The 21,277-nt window shown below is 43.0% G+C and overlaps 1 protein-coding gene across 1 annotated transcript; it reads left to right on the top strand.

Moving 5' to 3' along the window:
- Positions 1 to 3,069: 3,069 nt before the first annotated feature.
- inpp5f (inositol polyphosphate-5-phosphatase F) lies at positions 3,070 to 19,511 on the top strand (the record flags this gene model as incomplete). Its single annotated transcript, XM_083658143.1, has 20 exons — positions 3,070 to 3,166; positions 6,166 to 6,246; positions 7,105 to 7,241; positions 9,096 to 9,224; positions 9,378 to 9,545; positions 9,655 to 9,711; positions 9,972 to 10,170; positions 10,429 to 10,608; positions 11,552 to 11,619; positions 12,431 to 12,555; positions 12,665 to 12,742; positions 12,965 to 13,085; positions 14,783 to 14,911; positions 15,815 to 15,932; positions 16,038 to 16,236; positions 16,444 to 16,515; positions 16,608 to 16,681; positions 16,858 to 16,986; positions 17,101 to 17,188; positions 17,356 to 19,511. The coding sequence occupies 20 exons, from the start codon at positions 3,070 to 3,072 to the stop codon at positions 18,494 to 18,496; spliced, it is 3,390 nt and encodes a 1,129-aa protein (XP_083514269.1). The 3' UTR covers positions 18,497 to 19,511.
- Between the last annotated feature and the right edge of the window lie 1,766 nt (positions 19,512 to 21,277).

Here is a 21,277-nt window from a genome sequence, read left to right as displayed (position 1 = left end):
TTTATCCATACTGTAAATCGTTTGCAGAACAGTCTTTGCAACAATTTAACATTTGGTATGGTAGTAGGCCTACAGAGTCGATATCAGCTGTGTCTCTGCTTGGGGGAAAGGGGGGGGGGGCAAGGGAAAGGTGACATTCCTACTGGAGCATGAGGTGAAATGCTTTGATGGGAAGAAGAATGATAAGAAATACTTATTACTGGAGGAGCTGCTGACCAAAGAGCTTTTAGCGCTGGACTCCATCGACCCAGACGGACGTGTAGATGTACGCCAGGCGAGGCGGGACGGAGTCTGACGCGTTCAGAACATCCTGGAAGAACTGGAGCAACTGGAGGAGCGGCCATCCGGGCCTGCCAGTGAATGCTCGATGGAGGGTGACAGCCTTCCGCAGAAAGCAGAGCCCAGTATGATCACCAAGGAGAATGTTGAGATGGCAAAGGAGATCTCATAATGAATGCACTGCTTCATAACCAAGAAGAGACAAAGACGGTGTGTGATGGCGAACAAGTGTGCCGCAGCCCAACTTCCTCCTCTGTGTTGACAACAATTTCAAGTCAAAGTTTAAATAAGAGGAAGGAATAGAAGACAACACACGTTCCTCAGAAATCTTATTTTTAGTTTTAGTACACCAGTGCAAAAGTTGGGGCTTGCAGTTACACTAACTACAGTTACACTAACTACAAAACTCGGTCAAGAGAAAAAACATTTGTTAGAGCTGCTTTGTCACAGAAAACAGTGAATATGTTTATTGAATGCTGCTTATACAAATAAAGATGACTTACAACTAGGGTTAGGGCCATTTTCCCTCTATTAGAAAGTGGAGAAATTGGGAAAGAGAGAGAGAGGGGGGATTGACAAAGGTCGACAGAGGTCCTTTGGGCCGGATTCAAACACAGGATGTTACAGTTAAATGATACGCGCCTTCGACCACTGAGCCGGTAGGACACCCATGTAAGAGGATTTAATGACATTGAATGTTTAATGATGCTGCGCCTACGCTACAGATACACTTTTGAATTAAAGAGAGACCATCCCTCAGCTGGACGGCCTGGATTCAAGCCTCATCTGCCCTGCTGCAGTGTCCTTGAGCAAATCACTGAATGTACCAGCCGCTGAACCTTGACCTCTGAAGGTAACATTCCTACACACACACACACACACACACACACACACACACACAAATATATATATATATATATATATATATATATATATATATATATATATATATATATATACATATATACACACACGCACACGCACACACACACACACGCATGCATGCATGCATACATACATACATACATACATGCATGCATGCATGCATGCATGCATGCATACATACATACATATATGTTGTATGTATGTATGTATACACACACACACACACACACACACACTGTAAACAGTCCACTGCACGCAATTTAATTATTTTTATGTTAATATTACTTACTGAAACTTATATGGCAGTGTTATGTCCAAATTTAACTATTTATGTGAGATTGAAAAAAAACATCAGCAGGGATTCGAGTCTGGTACCTCCAACATGGAAGCACAGGTGCCTTACCCACTGAGCTATTTGTTCATTCCAGTTTGTTTTAGCATGGTGAATATATATAGCTTCATTGCGACTTCAATGGCTATGATTATGTTTTTAACCATGGTACTTATATGATGATACATAAATATATTTTACATAATGTATGTTAACATTTATGGCACAAATCATTTATGGCACAAATGTGTCTTTATATTTAAAGATGGGCATCAAGTAATAAAGTGATGTTTGGTGTTATGGTGCTTCACAGTCTGTCACTTGCCGAAGAGTCCTCTCATTTTTACCGAGGTTCAGTACAAGCCATGGCACAAATCTGTGTCGGTAGGACTTCCATTTGTTCTGAAATCTTTTGAGAGTGGTTCTGAACATCCAGTGCGATGTTTGATGGGAGAGAGTAGCCTACATACAGCTATCAGTATCACACCGGAGTCACGCCCGGTTAGTTCTATTAAAATAAAAGCAAATTTTATTTATATATTATTACCTCCCTCCAATATGTTATAAAAAAAGTGTGAGCTGTGGTTTGTTGTCCCATGGTGGGGTGGGGGCCTCTCTCTCCCTGTGCTCGGGGCTCCCCCCACTTGCGAGGTGGTCTGGCTGCGAATCGAGCCACCGACCTCGTTTGTCCAGGATGATGGCGGGTGACCCGCTCTGCCCTTTGAGCTAAAGCCGCCCCAAGGGCTAAGGTAAATAATGAAATAGTAAGTTTTATTTTTTCACTGGTAATTGTAAATATTCGTTTTCTCAAGATTTTAGCACAATTGACACAACTGCTTATAACCAATTGGCATAACATTACAATGCTAACTTTAGCTGCATGGTAGGTACAAGTAGCAACCATAACTAACTTTCTATGCAAACTATGTCTATAATAACTAACAGCCTTTCATTTTCACATGTTTGAAAAGGGGATTGATGCTCCTACTATAATGACCGCCATGAATTTTTCTTTTCTTTTTCAAAAATGCAATGGGCATGACGCTTCTGCATAACAATATATATATAACTACTTGACTCTGATGTTGAATAGTAATTTGGTCAGATAACAGTAAACACCTGTGCGTTGGTGATGATGATGACTGGGTGTATGACGGCGGACGGGTCAGAATGGTCACGTGTTATTGTTTAGAGCAGGAAATTGACAAGTCGGTACGTCCTCCTCTGAATCAAATGGAACAGCGGCGCTCGCGGATATTTTCCATGATCTTTTCTCACTCACTGGAGTTGATTTGCATTTTACCCTCTCCAGCATGATTGTGGAGAAGGAGCCAATGGAACGGGCATTGGATTGCCATTATGCGTAGAACACATCCGACAAGCATTCGGTTACTGCTGCTAGCTTGTTAACGCTAGGTAGGTACGCTAGCAGCAGCCTGTGTGGGAAACGAGCCGCTGTCTGTCTGGCTAGCTGGCTGTAGCCTCCAAGACGTGGGGGGCTGATCACTGACGATACCTAGCTAGCTGCCACTACACTAGCTAGCTACACATTTTGGAATACGTAAACGAACAAAATGGAGCTGTTCCAAGCCAAAGAACATTATATCCTCCAGAGTGGTGACCGTGCTCTGTGGTGTAGCCGAAAAGATGGGACCATGAACGTTAGACCTGGTAAGTTACGTACATTAACGCGATGTCCGTTTTCTGGTAACTGTCTGCCTTTCCGAAGCCCTGCCACTCCGAACGTTAACTTCTATTATTCGGACTGGCGGTCGTTCACCTTAGAAGCCGCAATGCCGACCTTAGGTTTAGGCGTGGGGGTGGGAGAGGTTAGGTTTTGGGTTAGGGTCTGGGGGAGGTTAGGTTTAGGCATGGGGGGAGGTTAGGTTTGGCGTGGGAAAACGGGGAATATAGAACCCGGGGAACATAGACATGATCCCTTTCTGAGTGCCGATATTTCGGAGTGGCAGAACGTCGGAGTGGCAGCACGTCGGAGTGGCAGCATGTAACCCCGTTTTCTCTGCTGTGGCTATTTACCTGAAACAAATAGTTATCATTAATAAGCTATATGGATTGAAGTATAAATCTGTGGATTCATTGTGCCTGATATTTACATTAACGTTATTTAGCAGCACAGGTATTTTCTTTACTAATGTACACACTGGTAACGTGTATTAAATCTGATGGCAACCAGCCATACATTGCCCCCTGTACGTTACATAATAACGTTATAATAAAATTAGCATTTCGTAATCCCCTAATGTACCCCCATGTTTTAATCAGAAAGGAGCAGTTTGATGGAAATTATTAGAGAAATTATGTGTCATCCCTAGAATTTGAAATCCATCGTACTAACTATCGTCACTGTTCTTGCCAACACCCCACACATGGACTCCGAGTTCTTGCTTTGCTTCGAGTAGGCTACCCACGGAAGGTTAGACAATCAGTCCTTGTTAGACAAAACAGACTGCTAGCCATTATTAGGATATTGGTTAAAAAAAAAGTGCATATTACTGAATTTCAACTTTCATATTATTTCTGACATTTGACAGCTCAGTTAACTGAACGTTGCCGTTTTAAGTCCCTTCAGTTATGTTACACTAGATGTCCAGGTCTCTACAGAGAGCTGGAAAGGATGTAAAAGGCGACTTAAAGATGACATGCCATGCCGAAGCTGTTTTTGGAATGCCTTTGTATTGGAGAACAGCTTGTAGATCATTTCAGTGTTAGGAAGTCTGAACACGCTATGTGTTATCAGTCAGTTTGTCATTCAGTGTCAAATGGAGCATCTTGCTGTCTGTCACACTACATTTTGAACTGAGTCCTTGTGCTACAGCCCCCTTCCAACCATGAAAAAGAATCATGCTCTGGTAGGAAATGAAACACTGTTAGACATGGATATTTAATTAGTCATATATTCACCGTTGAACCAAACAAATGTCACACTGCCTGGAGAGATATCTAAAAGGCTGTGCGTGTGTTACCTGTGTGTTGGTTCAACTCGTATGGGTTGTGCAGCCAGCCTCAACAGGTTTTTGGTTGCACACCACTGTTCCATTATTTAATTGGAAAAGGGTTTCCACTCCTCGCTTGTTGACACTAGGCCACAGTGAAGGATTTCCATCATATTACACATTCTGAACCAAGCTGTGGTATGATTTCAGTCATTTTTATGCAGACCCCCCTCCTTGCGGGGGCCCTCGCAGCCAATTTCATTGTACATAGCGTGCTTGGCTCATGAAACAGGAAGAGTCATTGTCTGAGACTGCCTACAGTCGATGGTCTCCACCCTTTTCCACACCCTCCACATTTTTTCAATTTTCTTCACTATGTTGTTTAATTCGTCATCATTGCTGAGGCTGCCAGTTTTCCTTTGAGTCACTGAGACTTAAAGGAACAGCTCACCCTAAAATCCAAAATACATAATATTCCCTCTCACCTGTATTGCTATTTATCCATCTATATCGTTTTGTGTTAGTTGCCTGAGTGTTGGAGATATCCGCTGCAGAGATGTCTGCCTTCTCTTGACTACAATGGAACTGGATGGCACTCGGCTTCTAAGTGCCAAAGAAATACATTTGATAAACTCAACAGCAATGTCTCTTTCCAGAAATCATGACCCCGTTACTCAAGATAATCCACAGACCTTGTTATGAGCAGTTTCATGGAGGAACTATTTTCTTTTGACCAAACTACACCCGCTAGCTACTAGCTAGTTCCTACATGAGACTGCAAAAGAAAATGGTTCCTACATGAAACTGCTCACAACAAAGTCTGTGCATTATCTTGAGTAACCGGGTCATGACTTCTGGAAACAGACAATGTTGAGTTTTTCAAATGTATTTTTTTGGTGCTTCGAGCACTACAAGCCGAGTGCCATCCAGTTCCATTGTATTCAAGAGACGGCAGACATCTCTGCAGCCGATATCTCCAAAACTCAGGCGACTATCCCAAAACGATATAGATGGACAAATAGCACTACAGGTGAGAGGGAATATACATGTATGTATTTTGGATTTTAGGGTGAGCTGTCCCTTTAAGCTGGAGGCCTCGTCCATGGCTTCAATTGACTCCTTGCTTGGCCGGATGTTTGAAAAATGTTAGTAAATGGAAAGGCTAGTTCTTAAACCATATGACACAACATGAGGCTCTGTTTGTTGTCAGCTGAATAATAGCTGCACTGTGTTCATGTGAGCTTAGAGCAATGGCAAAACCTCCAAGATGGTCTAACAGATTCAGTCAGATCCTTCCATCTAGAAGTTGTTAGCACATTTACCCTAAGTGATAGAGCCACAATTTCTAAACAAAGTCTTTAGAGGTTAAGAGTTTCACTGAATAATTTAAGAAAGATAATACTTCCTTGTAGCCTTTAGTCACAGTAAATCACTCAACTTAGCTTCTCTGGAAGCATTTGCTCGTATAGCCTTGGCTTCTTAGTGTGTGTGTTTTAGCAATTGCTGAGCGAATAGGTAAACATAACACAAGCCCACACTTTTTCAGTAGTTAACTTGGGCCTCAATATGTATACTGGCACATAAGGCCCTGTATGAACCACTAAATTGTTTGCCTTGGTCTAGTTTGGCTGCTTATTTTAAAGTGAGCTCATATCTCTGCCCTTAAACTGTGTTCTCCACCTCTGTGCTGAAGTTTCACCTCTGTTTTCATTACAGCAACTGACCTGTTGGACGCTTGGAACCCAGTGTGTTTGGGTCTAGTGGCAGGTGTCATTGGAAAGATACAGCTTCACACAGGTCAGTGAAAAATGAAAAACATTTCAACATTTCACCCTCAGCGCGTCTCTCCTTTTGCACACGACGCCACAGAGACATTCTAGCCATGTTAACCACTGTCTTTTTTTGTCTCTGACTGTTCACTGGGCAGTTCAATCGTTGCACTATTCTCATTCACAAGTGAAATAGCTATCTATCTATCTATCTATCTATCTATCTATCTATCTATCTATCTATCTATCTATCTATCTATCCATCCATCCATCCATCCATCCATCCATCCATCCATCCATCCATCCATCCATCCATCCATCCATCCATCCATCCATCCATCCATCCATCCATCCATCCATCCATCCATCCATCCATCCATCCATCCATCCATCCATCCATCCATCCATCTATCTATCGAAGAGGCTTAGGGCAGTCTCTGTTTGTTTGTTTTGATTTTTGTCCCACTGATGATGTCATAGTGATCTCATAAGAGTAAAATCATCTTATGACATCACTGAGGATGTCATAGGCACTGATGTAAACTTAAGGGACACACACACACACCGAGTTGCGTATGTGAGCTGCAGGGCAGGCGAGGTCGCGCAGCGGCTGAGCTAGCGAATCGAGCGCGCGAGATGCCTAGTTGTGTAAAAGTGTATTGAAATTCATCTAGTTCCGAAGAGGAGTGGGCTGATGATTCTGTTGATGATGAATCTGTTAATTTCTTAATGACTTGAACCAGCCCCTGTGTCTAGTCTAGCATGTAGGCCAGGGTAGGACGTTGGAGGCTATTGAACGGCTAGCTGGTTTTGTCACACCTTGCAGAATGTGAGGAATTCCTCACCCACGATGCATCTCTCTCCCTCCCTCTTCCCTTCATGGCAGATCTTCCTCTCGGCCTCGTACTAATCCGCCAGAAGGCTCTGGTGGGTAATTTACCCGGGAACCACAAAGTCTACAAGATCACCAAGATAGCTGTCATTCCCCTCTCTGAAGAAGAGCCCCTGGAGCTGGAGCTAGAGGTGTGTGCATACTAACATTGTGTTGAGACGGGTAAAGCAAGCAGTGTTTGTGTGCTTGTAGTAGGCTATTTTAAGCATTGCATTTCAGCTTCCTAACTTGTCATTGTCACAGCGTGAAGATTTTAGATTGTCATTCAGTGTAACCAAGAAGACCCTGTATTGTAACGAAAACACACTTCGTTACGTTACTCGTCCTTTGCACTATTTGCACATTTGTATTGTACACTTGACTTTGCCTATTGAACGGTTTGTCCAGCATAGTTTGCACAGCGTCATTTGTATTTGCATAATTTGCATAGCATTAATAATAAGTTAATACATTTGTTTGTATGATTTTATCTTGTCCTGCTGGATCAGTTACGCAGCCTGCAGAAGCAAATGTTCAGCACTTCACCTGACATGAAATAGGTTTCCATTGTTTAGTTAAATGCCACGATTTTGTACGGGCAGGTGTAATATTTCTAGGTGCAATATTTAACTTGTAATACTTCCTTAGTGCAATATAGCCTAATTCTAAATTGAACTCAAAATGTATATTGTTTATTTGTTGCAGTATTTGTTTGAGAGCAACATTCATTTAACTGTACTTTACATGTAATGTAAAGTATACAAGGCTGTCAGTGTTTATCTTACTGCTGTTGGTAGCACCCTAGTCTGATTCAACGGAAGTATAAGCTCTGACATTGGTGGCGATCATTCCCGCCCCTTCCATTTGTGCTTTCTGCATGTTTTCAAAGTCCACGTAGCTACGTCAAACAACAACAACAACAACCGCCGAGATGGCAACCTAACGTTACACACTGAAAATGGCAAGTTTTACAAACGTGTTTTACTGTTTTATATGTCGCTTTCTTTTGCAGGGATTTAGACATTTGGTTCCAGCAAAAATAAGTTTCCCCCCCCGACACTATTTTGCAAGGGCACCATCGCAGCTTCCTGTGTGCTTAGCTTAGATGCTTGCGATTGGTTTGAAGGAATCCAAACAAGGCAGAGCATTTTTTCCAGTGCCGAACAGAGGTCAAGCAAGACTACCAGGCAGCCATGCCTCTCATTTTTCTCAAACTGGTTTTGTCGTCTTTGTGGGTGAATAAATAGCTTTGGTTCCACTGTACCGGTCCACCGCCTCTTTTGCTGTGCGTCCAGCCACTAATCGGGTCAAGCCTAATGATGAGTCACAGTGTATGAGTCATCTCTGAAGATGGGATGAGCAGCATGCTGCAAAATGAATTGTTGCTGTTGTTGTTGTTGATAGAAATGTTTATAACATCTTATCCCTTGTATTTAATTTTCATGCACACATTGAGAGGGAGAATTAATGTTGGCCTGAGATCATAATAATCTCGGAGGAATCAGATTATTGCTAAGATTTCAGTCTTTCAGGGGAGCTTCATGGATGAGGATGAGACAGAATATTTTCAAGTGAGTAATATCAGAGTTGTATGATCCTCCCTGGATATGTTTTTAGTCCCTTACTAGGGATAGCATCCTGCTGGTCATTCTCCTTGTGCTGCAGAATGACTATTCCACTCCTCTCTCCTGCCTAGAAATCCCGTAGCTCAGTGTAGTGGTTAGTTGTCTAATGTGTACTATATTGTTTTTTTTGTAGTTGACTCTCTGTAGTGGGTAGTATTCCATTGCTTTGATTTGTATAGTGACATAGTAGTTACTAGCCATTCCACAAGATTGTTTCATAGGTTGTTTTGAGCAATTCGTGGTAATGCTGATTTGATGTCCTGTCATTTCCGTTGTGACTTGAAGCAGGCGGTGTCAGTGACCTACTTCATTAAAAAATGCAGCATGAGTTTGGACACATCATCACTAACAACACATTTATCACCTCCTCTTCCTTCTCAGCTCTGCAAGAAGCATCACTTTGGAATCGACAAACCGGAGAGGCTGGCCCCGTCTCCCGATGAGTCCAAGTTCCTGATGAAAACGTTCAGTCAGATCAAATCGAACGTGGCTCAGCCCATCAAGAAAAAGGTAATTTATGAAGTCAGATTTCAACCGACCCTCATTCAATGTTTTCCATCTTCCACAGTTTTAAGAGTATTGAAGTTCTTGTTTCCTTTTCTCTGTCCATTTCCTGCTGTTTTCCTATCCACCCGCCCAATCCAGTATTCCCCTGCCTTCCAGGTCAAGGAAAACAAAGAGAAGGAGCGGTTGGAGAGGCGGCTGCTTGAAGAGCTGTACAAGATCTTCATGGACTCCGACTCCTTCTACTACAGCATGACCTACGACCTGACAAACACTGTGCAGCGTCAGGGAGACTCGGACAAGTCCGGTTTGCCCCTATGGAAGCAGGTTAGGAGACCGAAACAATGTTGTTGTTTTACTTGTCTTATTCATATACATTATGTTACAACAAAATCCTCAACAATTTTCTGATGCTAGTTTTTTCATCTTCTGCAAGGTGGATGACCGTTTCTTCTGGAATAAACCCATGATCCAGGAGCTTATCGACCTTCAGGTAACCAGTTTTACAAGACAGAAATATGTTGTCAGATCTGATGGCCTTGCTGTGTAAGTGTGTGGCAGTTTTATGGGCTGGCAATTACCAGAGCGTTATCTGGAGAACATGAAAATACACTGTGACTGGAATTGATAACAGCCCTGAGTTATGAATGGTCATATTTAGCTGGTTTGGAATATTGAATGGATGCAAAGTACTCCCTCTATAAAAGATCACATTAGTTTACAACTCTTTTTCTCTCCTTCTGAATGCTTTAGGTCCCAGAGGTGGACTTCTGGGTGCTGCCCATCCTCCAGGGCTTTGTGCAGGTGGAGGAGCTGGTGGTGAACTACAACGAGAACTCCGACGACGAGAGGAGCAGTCCCGAGACCCCGCCGCAGGAGCTCACCTGCGTCGACGACATCCACCCGCGCTTCACCGTGGCCCTCATCTCCCGACGCAGCCGGCACCGCGCAGGTGACAGCGCACGGCTTAACGTCGGCTAGGGCCTAGAGTGCAAAGGTCACATCTGATATCTCTGACTCAGCCCAAGCATATTGGTTCTATTGAATTAGAATGGATTTTTCTCCCACATCCAAATATGATTGAATTCACAATAGGATTTGGATTACTTACAAGACAGCATAGCTTTATTGTACTCAAGCGATCCGTGATGATGCAAATTGATTATCTTTGAATTAATAATGACGATGATAACCTTCCTCTTGCCCAAAGGGATGCGGTACAAACGCAGAGGGGTGGATACAGATGGCCATGTGGCTAACTACGTGGAGACGGAGCAGTTGATCCACGTGCACAGTCACACGTTGTCCTTTGTGCAGACGCGCGGGTCAGTCCCTGTCTTCTGGAGCCAGGCTGGGTACCGCTACAATCCACGGCCGCGCTTGGAGAAAGGTCTGTGGGATCTACTACAATGATCTTCCATACTGTCCTTGTGCCAGGCTATAGAAAGAGTTGGGTGAAATGGGGCTATGGGAAGGTGTGACACTTAGGCCATGTTCACATTACAGGCAAATCTGATTTGCTGATAAAGTCATTAATCATCATTATCTTGATTGGTTTCCCAAATCTGATTTGGGAGTGTGTCCGCACTGCCACAAATCTGATTCTCAAGTCGGATCTGTGTGTCCAGACCTAAACAGCCTATCTGCATGGGTTGCTTTGGTAACGACGTGGGCGTCAGTAAATACGTACGTTGGTGACGTGGTTTTCCTGCACAGAAGCATTTGATGACGAGTTGCGAGTGACGTTCAAATCAGATTTGGTGGATCTGCGCGTCCTCACTGAAGTCACATCAGTCGAAAGCAGATTGGAAACTACCTCCATATGTGGTTTGGGACAAGTGACACAAATCAGACTTGGAGTGTCCAGACTCATAAAACCAATCTGGATCAAGTCATTAATAGATCACTAAAGTTCACAAATCAGATTTGGCCTCCTAGTCTGAACATGGCCTTAGACTTGAAGCCATATCTTTTAAAAAAGACACGAGGGGGGCATTCAGGACCAATGTGCCCTCTGAGGTGTAGTAGTATATCTGTTCAAAATAATTGCTGAGCTGTGTTTAATAATTTATCAAATTGAGTAAATACTGTTATCTTGTCGGCCATCAGTCTTTGCTCATGATTTGGGGACTGAAAGTTTTGGGGCCAAAAGATTAGATGCAGCAATTTGCCTTTGATCTACTCTTTAGCGCTTTAGATCTGGTGATATAGGGAAACAGTGCTTATTTCTCCAAACTAACAATGATGTGAACCTCGCAGTATGGGTTGCCTTCAGCCAGGAGGATTGCTACAGCAAGAAGAATCTTTATGCATATACCTTTCTGATGTTTCAGGAGAGAAGGAGACCATTCCTTACTTTGCTTCACACTTTGACGAACAGCTTAACATCTACAAGAAGCAGGTGAGATGTGCTACCGTACCGTATGTGTGTTAGTCAGATACTGTATGCAAAGCTGATAACTGTATCCCTCCATCTTTGTGTTCGGATGGTTATTTCTGCTACTGTTGGCTGGATTTGCATATAGTTTGAATGTTGTAAATGGAAGTCCTGATACCTTTAAGTGGTGATAAGCCATTGTGGGCGGCCACTGCATCATATTACCACCAGTCATACTGTACATGTTTTCACTAAAGCCTAGCCAAAGTGCATCCAGACTAAATTGCTTTACATCACATTTACAATTATTATATTTGCCAGCACCTTAACAATGATCATTCTTTGACACATTCCCATGTGTCACAAGAATTGGGGGTAACTGCAATGTAGTTTTGTCAGTGTTATTTGAGCTTTTAAAAATCTGTCAAAAGAATTGTCTGTCCATACTATGTATCAGTTTTGTGTGGTAGATTGGTTCATTGATAGAACAAGCTGAGATCTTGAACTTTTGAAGGCTTTTTGGTTGGTCCATTTGGGTCAAAGTCGTTTTGACGATGGAAGGTGGCATTTAAAGTGCAGATTCAACGTTTCATGCCTCTCAACGTGTTGAATCTCAGCCCGTTTCCACAGAAGAGGCTTAAGGAGGTCTGAATGGGTTCTGTTGTGCTGACTCTTGGTATCGCCTGTGAGCCCTTCCAGCATGTCTGCTGGCTGTGTTGGACGTGTCTCTGCCCACGTGCCTCCATGCCTCCTGAGATATGCACAAGGCTAAATGACGCTGCTGAGTGGAGGATTGACTTGTCTTGAGTGGCATTTGTTAATTCTCATGTTTCAGGTCATCATTAACTTAGTAGACCAAAGTGGACGTGAGAAGCTGATTGGTGACGCGTATCTGAAACAAGTCCTCCTATACAACAACCCAAACCTTACATATGTCTCATTTGACTTCCATGAGCACTGGTAAGATCAACTTCTCGTTTAATGTAGAAATCATGTTTTCCACGAGTATTCTTTTCTATAGTAAATTCACTTCCCGTTTTTTCCCTTTCGTATCCTTCCTGTTCCTCAGCCGAGGGATGAAGTTTGAGAATGTGCAAACGTTGACGGATGCCATCTCTGATATCATCACGGACATGAAATGGGGCTGGTATGTGTCATTGACACATGACTTTGTAATACTTTTCAGAAATGCTAATAACATTAGCTCTTACTCAATATTTGTCGGAGCATAATTGATTTTGCAAGTTGGACAATGCCTGCCAATAAACCTCTAATCGTGCATCATGTTGGTTAATAACCTGATTATTATTGGATTGAGAATCTTAATTCCACGAATGTATCTTAAATGGGTGCATCCTCCTCTGTTAAGGGTGGATCAAGCAGGAGTCATCTGCAAGCAGGAAGGCATCTTCAGGATCAACTGCATGGATTGTCTTGACAGGACCAATGTGGTCCAGGCGGCTATTGCTCGGGCAGTGATGGAACACCAGGTGAGATCTTTTCCTAGCCTGGATCCAGCTGGATAATACTTCTTCACTTATTTGTGATTCATGAGGCTGCCCATAGCTGTTGCTGCTTTGTTGAATTAACTGTTGCTTGGATCAATAACCTTTAAGTCCTCCTAGGCTTATGTTGTTCATTATCGAACGCAGTAGCAAAGTGTTGCTTTACTCACATGGGTACAAGTAAACATAGGCTCATCGTGTCCAGCCAACACATTTGTGTGTTCACTACATCCCCAGGGAAAAACCTCCGCCAGTTCTGAGTCACAAAAATCTAATTATTACATGGTTATTTATTTTTGGCTTTTATTTTTTGCAGAGATGATGCACATTAGTCAACATTACTGCGAATGTGCCAGTGTTAGCCAACCAGCTAGTTTTCAGCTGCTGTCTGTGGGCATGATGTTAAATACATTAACCCTGTGAGTCACAGAGGCACTTGGTAACATTAATCACTATCTGAGTTCATAGGCAGGTTGCCCTTTGTTTTCTTGCATGTACAGATTGCTATCGTCTATGTACATCAGGCATGTCCAAAGTCCGGCCCGGGAGCCAATTGCGGCCCGCAGACCAATTTTAATCGGCCCTCGGCTTGTCTCTCAAAATACACTATATGTGGCCCTCCACACAGTATTGGTTGATCAAGCAAGTTCACTTTGCGTTTTTTTCAGTTCACCTAACGATGACGGCACTATCCTACAGTTTGTAGACAAGCACCAAGTAGGAACATAGGAACTATACATAGACAGAACTAATGTTTTCAGATGGTAAAGAAAATCCTTATAGTACAATTGTATTGTATGTGATTTTTTTTTAATAACCCATATGATTGATTGATTGATTGATTTTCTTTATTTAAGTGTCATGCTTCGAATGAAGCCCAGCCCACATGGGCTTACAGGACACTTTTACTGTTCATCATTTAAACAAACAATGATCAAAACATAAAACCAACAGAAAACACCCAAAATACATACAGTAAAGTTGTACATCATGAAAACCACCACCTGAACCTACTTAAAGAGCTGTGCTTGCCTTCTATTCCAGGCCCTAGAGATAAAGTTAGCAGTCTTAAATACCTCAGTCTTAAACAACCACTCCAACTTCTGGCCATCATCTGCCCAGAAGAGCTCAGGTCTTTGCTTTTGCATTTCGTCAAATAAGGAAATCCTCAGATCATCATATAAAGTACAATAAAACATGAAATGAAACTCATTTTCAACATCCTTTAGATCACAGACATTGCATATCCTGTTCTCCTCTGGTATAGCTGTGAACCGCCCTACTTCAATGGCAAGAGGCAGAATACCAATTCTCAGCTGAGCACATAAAGACCTCTGGTTTCTGGTTAGAAAGGAAGTGACATAGGGCTCAGGACCAAAACGCTTCATCTGAACATATGATCTAAGCTTAGCTTAAGCCATATGATGCGAGAAGCAGCTGGCCCTCCGGTATTTTCACATGATCTAATCTGACCCCCGTTCAAAAAAAGTTTGGACACCCCTGATGTACATATAAAGCCTCAACATCTCCCCCATTTGGATGACATTTATTGAGCAAATACAACTGAAAATTGAGATTAACCCAAACTGACCGTTTCCAAAGACTCTAGACTGAAAGAGAGACCTTCACCACCACCACCACCATCATCATCATTACCAAAACCTCTCCCTCTTTTCCTGCAGCTGAAGAAACTGGGCGTGATGCCTCCAGAGCAGCCTCTACCTCCAAAGTGCTACAGGATCTATCAGGTCATGTGGGCCAACAATGGAGACACCATTAGCAGACAGTACGCAGGCACAGCTGCCCTCAAGGTAACCGCTTGCGCAAACATGACTGTTTTGTCAAAGGAACAGCAGTCAAGAATAGAGAGGCAAAGTGAACGTCACTTCCTGCTTCACCACTGTACCAGAGATTTGCATCCGCCATTTATTTTCCCATAGACATTTAGTAAAATGCTTATAAAAATAGTTTTACTTCATCAAACCAAACGGTTCAGCTAACGCTATAATTGGGAGAGACCATAGAACATTTCACTCGGACCAAAACTTAAACATAGAAAAAATATTTTCTTTAAACCCGCATTTTTTTACGTTTTGGTCTGAGTGAAATGTTATGCGATCTCTCCTGTTTCTAAATATATCTGAACCGTTTGGTTTGAACAAGTACAACTCTTTTTATAAGCATTTTACTAAATGTCTATGGGAAAATAAATGGCGGATGAAAATCTCTGGTACAGTGCTGAAGCAGGAAGTGCCGTTCCACTTTGGCTGTTGTCCTCAATCATCACAGTCGATAGACTCACATTACATAGATTTACATTAGGATTCATCAATAATATACAGGGCACATTTGCACAGTACCTAAATAAATCAGGATAAAGAACATGGAATGAGTCATTGAGACTTGAAAATAAACTGCTAAGACCAATGGTTATTGTAGATGCCAAAGCATAAGTCACTCTAAATTGTTGAAGATGAGAAATGAAGAGCCTTTTTTCTTTTTTTTATTACAAATCTCTGGAAATGACTACCTCCTGTCAAGATTTGGTCTTATTGCCAGAATTGTAATTGCTCTCTTCCAAAGAACTCGCATTGCAAATCAAACTATTTAATGTCTTAATTCTGCATGGGGTAGAACAGAGTCATTCTGGAAAGGATCAAGAGCAATTAAATGCGTTGTACCAATGAATGAGATTATTGTTTCGTGCATTGTAGGGAGATTTCACCCGGACGGGGGAGAGGAAACTGGCTGGTGTGATGAAGGATGGCGTCAACTCAGCTAACCGCTACTATCTGAACCGCTTTAGGGACGCGTACAGACAATCGGTCATTGGTAAGGAAGATGGATATTCTAGTCGTATATGCCGAAGCCCATCTTCGTCCCAAGAAGCAGCCTTTTAAGCCTAATCGACTCTGTCTCATGCCTCTCTCCCTGCAGACCTAATGATGGGCCTGCCAGTGACCGAGGACCTGTACTCCATTTTCAGTAAGGAGAAGGAGCACGAGGAGAAGGAGAAGGAGAGCCAAAGGGGAGCACAGGAGCAGGTCAGCCTCCTGCTGCAGACCTACATGCAGCTGTTGCTGCCTGATGACGAGAAGTTTCATGGGGGCTGGGCCCTCATCAACTGCGACATGAGGTTAGTGGTTAGTGGCTATTCTACGCGGTGGTGTCAAAAATGTTGATGACTTACAGTAAAATCTGTGTTTTCATCATCATTTTGACCAACCTTTGTACTATCATTTAGTGGACCCAGCCAGTCCCAAATGCAAACATTATCTTGAGTTTCTGAAGTGTTTCTGTATATATGGAAATATCAAGATATGTTTCTCTTACTTCTCACCAGCCTCATAGATGCAACCAACAAAGATGTGGATGTGCTACTGCTTCTGTCCAATAATGCATACTACATTGCCTAGTAAGTAAAGCCTCTCTAATGTGCCAGTGTTTCTTTAGAGTTGGTTCTTTCGGGTTCGCTTATGTTTGCATCTATTTGTTGCTTACTTGCAGCTACGATGAAGAAGCAGATAAAGTCAACCAGTACCAGCGGCTCAATTTAGACGGTTTGGAAAAGATTGAAATTGGTAAGGAGTAAGTTACGTCGAAAGGAGAAGTGAGAGTTCTTGTTCTCTCGACACTTCCCAAAAAGTGGACATAACGGTTTTTCACTGTAACCTCTCAGCAATGTCTCTGCTCATCCTGATTCATGCAAAGACAGCACATGACTCAATGGCCGCTTTATGTTCTGTATTGTTTGCAGGTCCAGAACCCACTCTGTTTGGGAAGCCAAAGTTCTGCTGTATGCGCCTGCATTACAGGAACGAAGAGACGAGTGGATACTTCCACACACTGCGAGCAGCAACACGAAACCCTGAGGATGATGGGAAAGGTAGAATGTGATTTAAAAAAAAAAAAGCTTTGAAAGGTTCAACATATGATTGTCTTTCGATCTGTGTTCAACTCTACATAATACTGGTTTAACTCCCAGTGTGCTATATTTCAGACACGTTACAATGCATAGCTGAGATGCTGCGCATAACAAAACAGGCCATGGGGCTAGACCTGCTTGTGGTTGAAAAGAAACTGGAGAGGTGAGTAGTAATTTTCTCATTTTTCATTGACACTTCCCTGTTCTTCACATACTTTACCCTTTAGAATGCATATACATTTGCATCCATTTAAGCACCATTTACATTTTTCCACCTCTGACAAGAATTGGTGATGTTATACCTTAAGGTGTTTGCATTTGTTTTTCCAGGCGGCATAGTAAACCCCATGAGGATATAATGGGCATACAGACCAAAACCTCCGACCAGGTCCACGGCAGCTCTGGTCTGGCACAGGGCAAAAGCTTCCTTCTCAACAAGTTCTCCTCTCTCAATCAGAAGGTGAAGCAGACAAAGACAAACGTCAATATCGGCCAATTCAAGCCACTCGGGAGGCTGGGCAACTTCTCCAAGCCCGACGTGAAGGTGAACTTCTTGAAACCTACTATGCACGTCAACCTGTGGAAGTCGGACAGCAGCTTGGAGACGTCGGACAGCAACCCCGGCTGTGGAGCCCTGAAAGACCTCGGCGACGAGCACTCTGAGATCTCCTCGGACTCCGACTCCTACAATTCGGACCCGGAGCACCCGTGCTCTGGCTCCTTGGAAAACGTGGACTATGTGCTGCCCAGTTGTGGCATTGTAGCAACAAACCCGCGACTGGGCAGCCGCTCCCAGTCGATCGGCAGCATGGAGCTAAACATCCCCTCTGTCATCCGGGTCACGGGCTGTGACGGTAAGCAGGAAAGCCCACCTCAAGTCAGCGAGGACAAGTCCCCGGGGGCCGCCTCGGTGGCTGAAGAAGCCATTCTCATTGACTTTGGAACCCCCATCGATGCCTACTGCAACCAGTTTGTCCATGACGCACAGACCAAACCTGTGGAGGTGTTTGGAGAGGCGCCGTTAGCTGCCGTCCCCCCACACAACCCCCTGGCGCCCGTGCCTAAGGGCCCGGCAGACTCAGACAAGCAGCCGTGCCCGGAGCCTCTGCTCCCCAGGCCGTCCCAGCTCGATGTCCAGTCCCCTACCTCCGGCTCGAACCTCCTCAACGTCCAGAAGCCCAACTCCGCCGCCTCGGGAGGCTCCCAGAGGAGCCTGGGCTCCCTGATGGAGGGCAGCCTCGGCCCCTCGCCCGCCGACAGCAACGGCAGCCGCGTGGTGTCCCCCTTTGCCAAGATCCGGAGCTCCATGGTTCAGGTGGCCAGCTTCACGCAGGCAGGACTCACCCAGGGCATCAATTTTGCCGTGGCGAAGGTACAGAAGACCCCCGAGCCAGATGTCGTCAACGAGGCCCAAGAGAGCGAGCTGAAGGCAATGTTTACACAGTGCCAGACCAGGATCATCCAGATTTAGCTCTTTCCTTGTAGCAGCATTTTGTAGTCGTATGTATAGAAACTTCCAGTATGGTAGCAGTTAGCATAAGCTTGCACAATGCGTCACTACTCGGCTAAGTACCCCGCTCTTAAATTTGCCCCTTTAGTTAAACTTACCCCATGTTTACAATGAAGCTTGTACAGAATATACAGTACCTAAGTCCAACATGACACTGACTATGTTTACATGCACACAATAATAATGAATACTTCCCCCTAATTTTTAAAAGATTGGTCCAGTTTTTGATTATAGGTCAATTTAGCTTGTATCCTTATTTTCATAGCCCGTTACACTCTGATGATTAATAGGAGAGTATGTCAGTTGCCTCACTTTTGATCAATAATTAGGGAAGCTGCAGGAACGATGATACGGTAACATTTTGGTTGCTCTGTTCATCTCTAAGTTCTCCTTAACCAATCTATTCCAATACTTGCAAAGTGTGCAGTCTGGATATACAAAGGATATACAGTAGTAGCCTACTGTAGATAGGAACACAATGCAATGTGGATACGCCGTTGAAGATGGATGGATGGATGATAATTGTTTAACATTTTAATGGCAAACATGCACGGAATGGGTGTTGTTGACACATCCAAAACCTAAAACACTCCGGAAATAGCTAAGCTATCGCAATGAATGTTTTATGAGTGCAGTCTATATTGATACTCAGATTATGAGTAGCCAAAGTGAAATAATTAAGACCCATACATGTAATGAGAGATGAAGGTTTATATATATAACCCATGTTTTTTGTGCATGTAAACATATCGCTGTCTTTAGGCTAACTGATTTCCCGTATTGGTTGCATGTGAGGTTAGTGGTAAAAAACTGATTCCGACAACGCAGGTAAATCTCACCTGCATGTTGAAAGATCAAGTTATGATGTACTGTACTGTATGTGATCCTGTACGTGCAGGTCACCTATTGGCATTTGTGGCGGAGGTCTCGTTAATAGCCTCTAACCCATTGATACCTGATGCAGCATTTGCGTGTATATCCCTCATTTGTGTGCGTATCCCTTTAAGACCGCGAACCGCGTTAACGCGGTTCGCGGTCTTAAAGGGATACACACACAAATGCTGCATCAGGTATCAATGGGCTAAACAGTTGTAGTAGAATCTGACCAAAATGTCTTTTGTGATTTCCAAAGGACAGTTCTGTGTTAAATATGCTTTGTATAGCTGTCAAAAAAACAAGCCGGACAACATAGTTACAGTAGGCCTATGTAATATCAGTGTTGTCACGTGTAACTATAGGAAATATACCGTTATAGGAAATTAATGACCACACAAGAACTTAGTGAGAATATACTGGTTATCGATATGTACAGTGAGTATCGTTTGTCTACTGTATCTGTTCCCTGAGTAGAACCTTCCCATTTATCAATATATATATATATATATCTATATATTTATGGACATAGGAGGTTTATCTCCGCACACTTTGGCTTTTGTATTCATGCTAGAGTGGCAACTTAACTTGTCGGAAGAGTTACGCGCATTTTATTTTGAAAATGATGCCCAATACAGTGATCACTACCATTAGATAACCAGAAAAGTACTGGTTGGGAGTTGTAGTTTTTGATAGATCTGTGTATTGAATTTGCTATTAATTATGTTAATGGTTGTACAGTACTAATTAACTCTGAGGGGTTTGTTTTGAACCAAGTCCTCGGCCAGCAGTGTACAGTAACGTTGCATGTGTGAGAAGGACTGGAGAGTAGCATATAGGTATATGCAATTAGCCCCACCCAAACATTGCAAACACTGTTTGACGCTGAACGCACTCCCCGAATCAAAAGCATATTTTGCCTTAACAGGAAATTGAAGTGGGATTATGTATATCAGGTATTTATGGCAAAATCTACCTTTTTAAGTCTGTTCTTCTTACATGTTACATTTGGTGTACTGTATTCAGTAGGATATGTTCAGGGTTACAATATTATGTTGGCAAGCTTTTATCTTGGGATATTCCATCCCCAGGCATGCACATTCTCCATGTAAGGAAATGAGCAGCTTTGAGAAATCTTAATGGTGTGCTGGTTGTATGTTCTATACTCTGTGTGTGTGTGTGTGTGTGTGTGTGTGTGTGTGTGTGTGTGTGTGTGTGTGTGTGTGTGTGTGTGTGTGTGTGTGTGTGTGTGTGTGTGTGTGTGTGTGTGTGTGTGTGTGTGTGTGTGTGTGTGTGTGTGTGTGTGTGTGTGTGTGTGTGTGTGTGTGTGTGTGTGTGTGTGTGTGTGTGTGTGTGTGTGTGTGTGTGTGTGTGTGTGTGTGTTAGAGCGTACCCTGCTGCTGCTGGTATAGAGAGGCAAAGTGAACGTCACTTCCTGCTCCAGCACTGTACCAGAGATTTTCTTCCGCAATTGATTTTCCCATAGACATTTCGTAAAATGCTTATAAAAATAGTTTTACTTGGTCAAACCAAACGGTTCAGCTTTATCTAGACTCTGGAGTGACCATAGAACAATTCACTCAGACCAAAAAAAACATTGAAAATATGTTCTTTAAACCCGCATTTTTTACGTTTTGGTCTGAGTGAAATGTTATGCGATCTCTCCTGTTTCTAAATATATCTGTACCGTTTGGTTAGAACAAGTAAAACTATTTTTTATAAGCATTTTAGGAAATGTCTATGGGAAAATAAATGGCGGATGAAAATCTCTGGTACAGTGCTGAAGCAGGAAGTGACATTCCACTTTAACTCTCAATTTAGGAGTGCTTGCTTTCGGTCATATGTGCTATTCAGCTGTAAACGGCAATT

The sequence above is a fragment of the Poromitra crassiceps genome, assembly GCF_964638095.1.
Source record: "Poromitra crassiceps genome assembly, chromosome: 22".
In the NCBI taxonomy this organism is placed as follows: domain Eukaryota; kingdom Metazoa; phylum Chordata; class Actinopteri; order Beryciformes; family Melamphaidae; genus Poromitra; species Poromitra crassiceps.
Note: the sequence above shows the minus strand (reverse complement) of the source record. Positions and strands in the feature narration are given on the sequence as shown.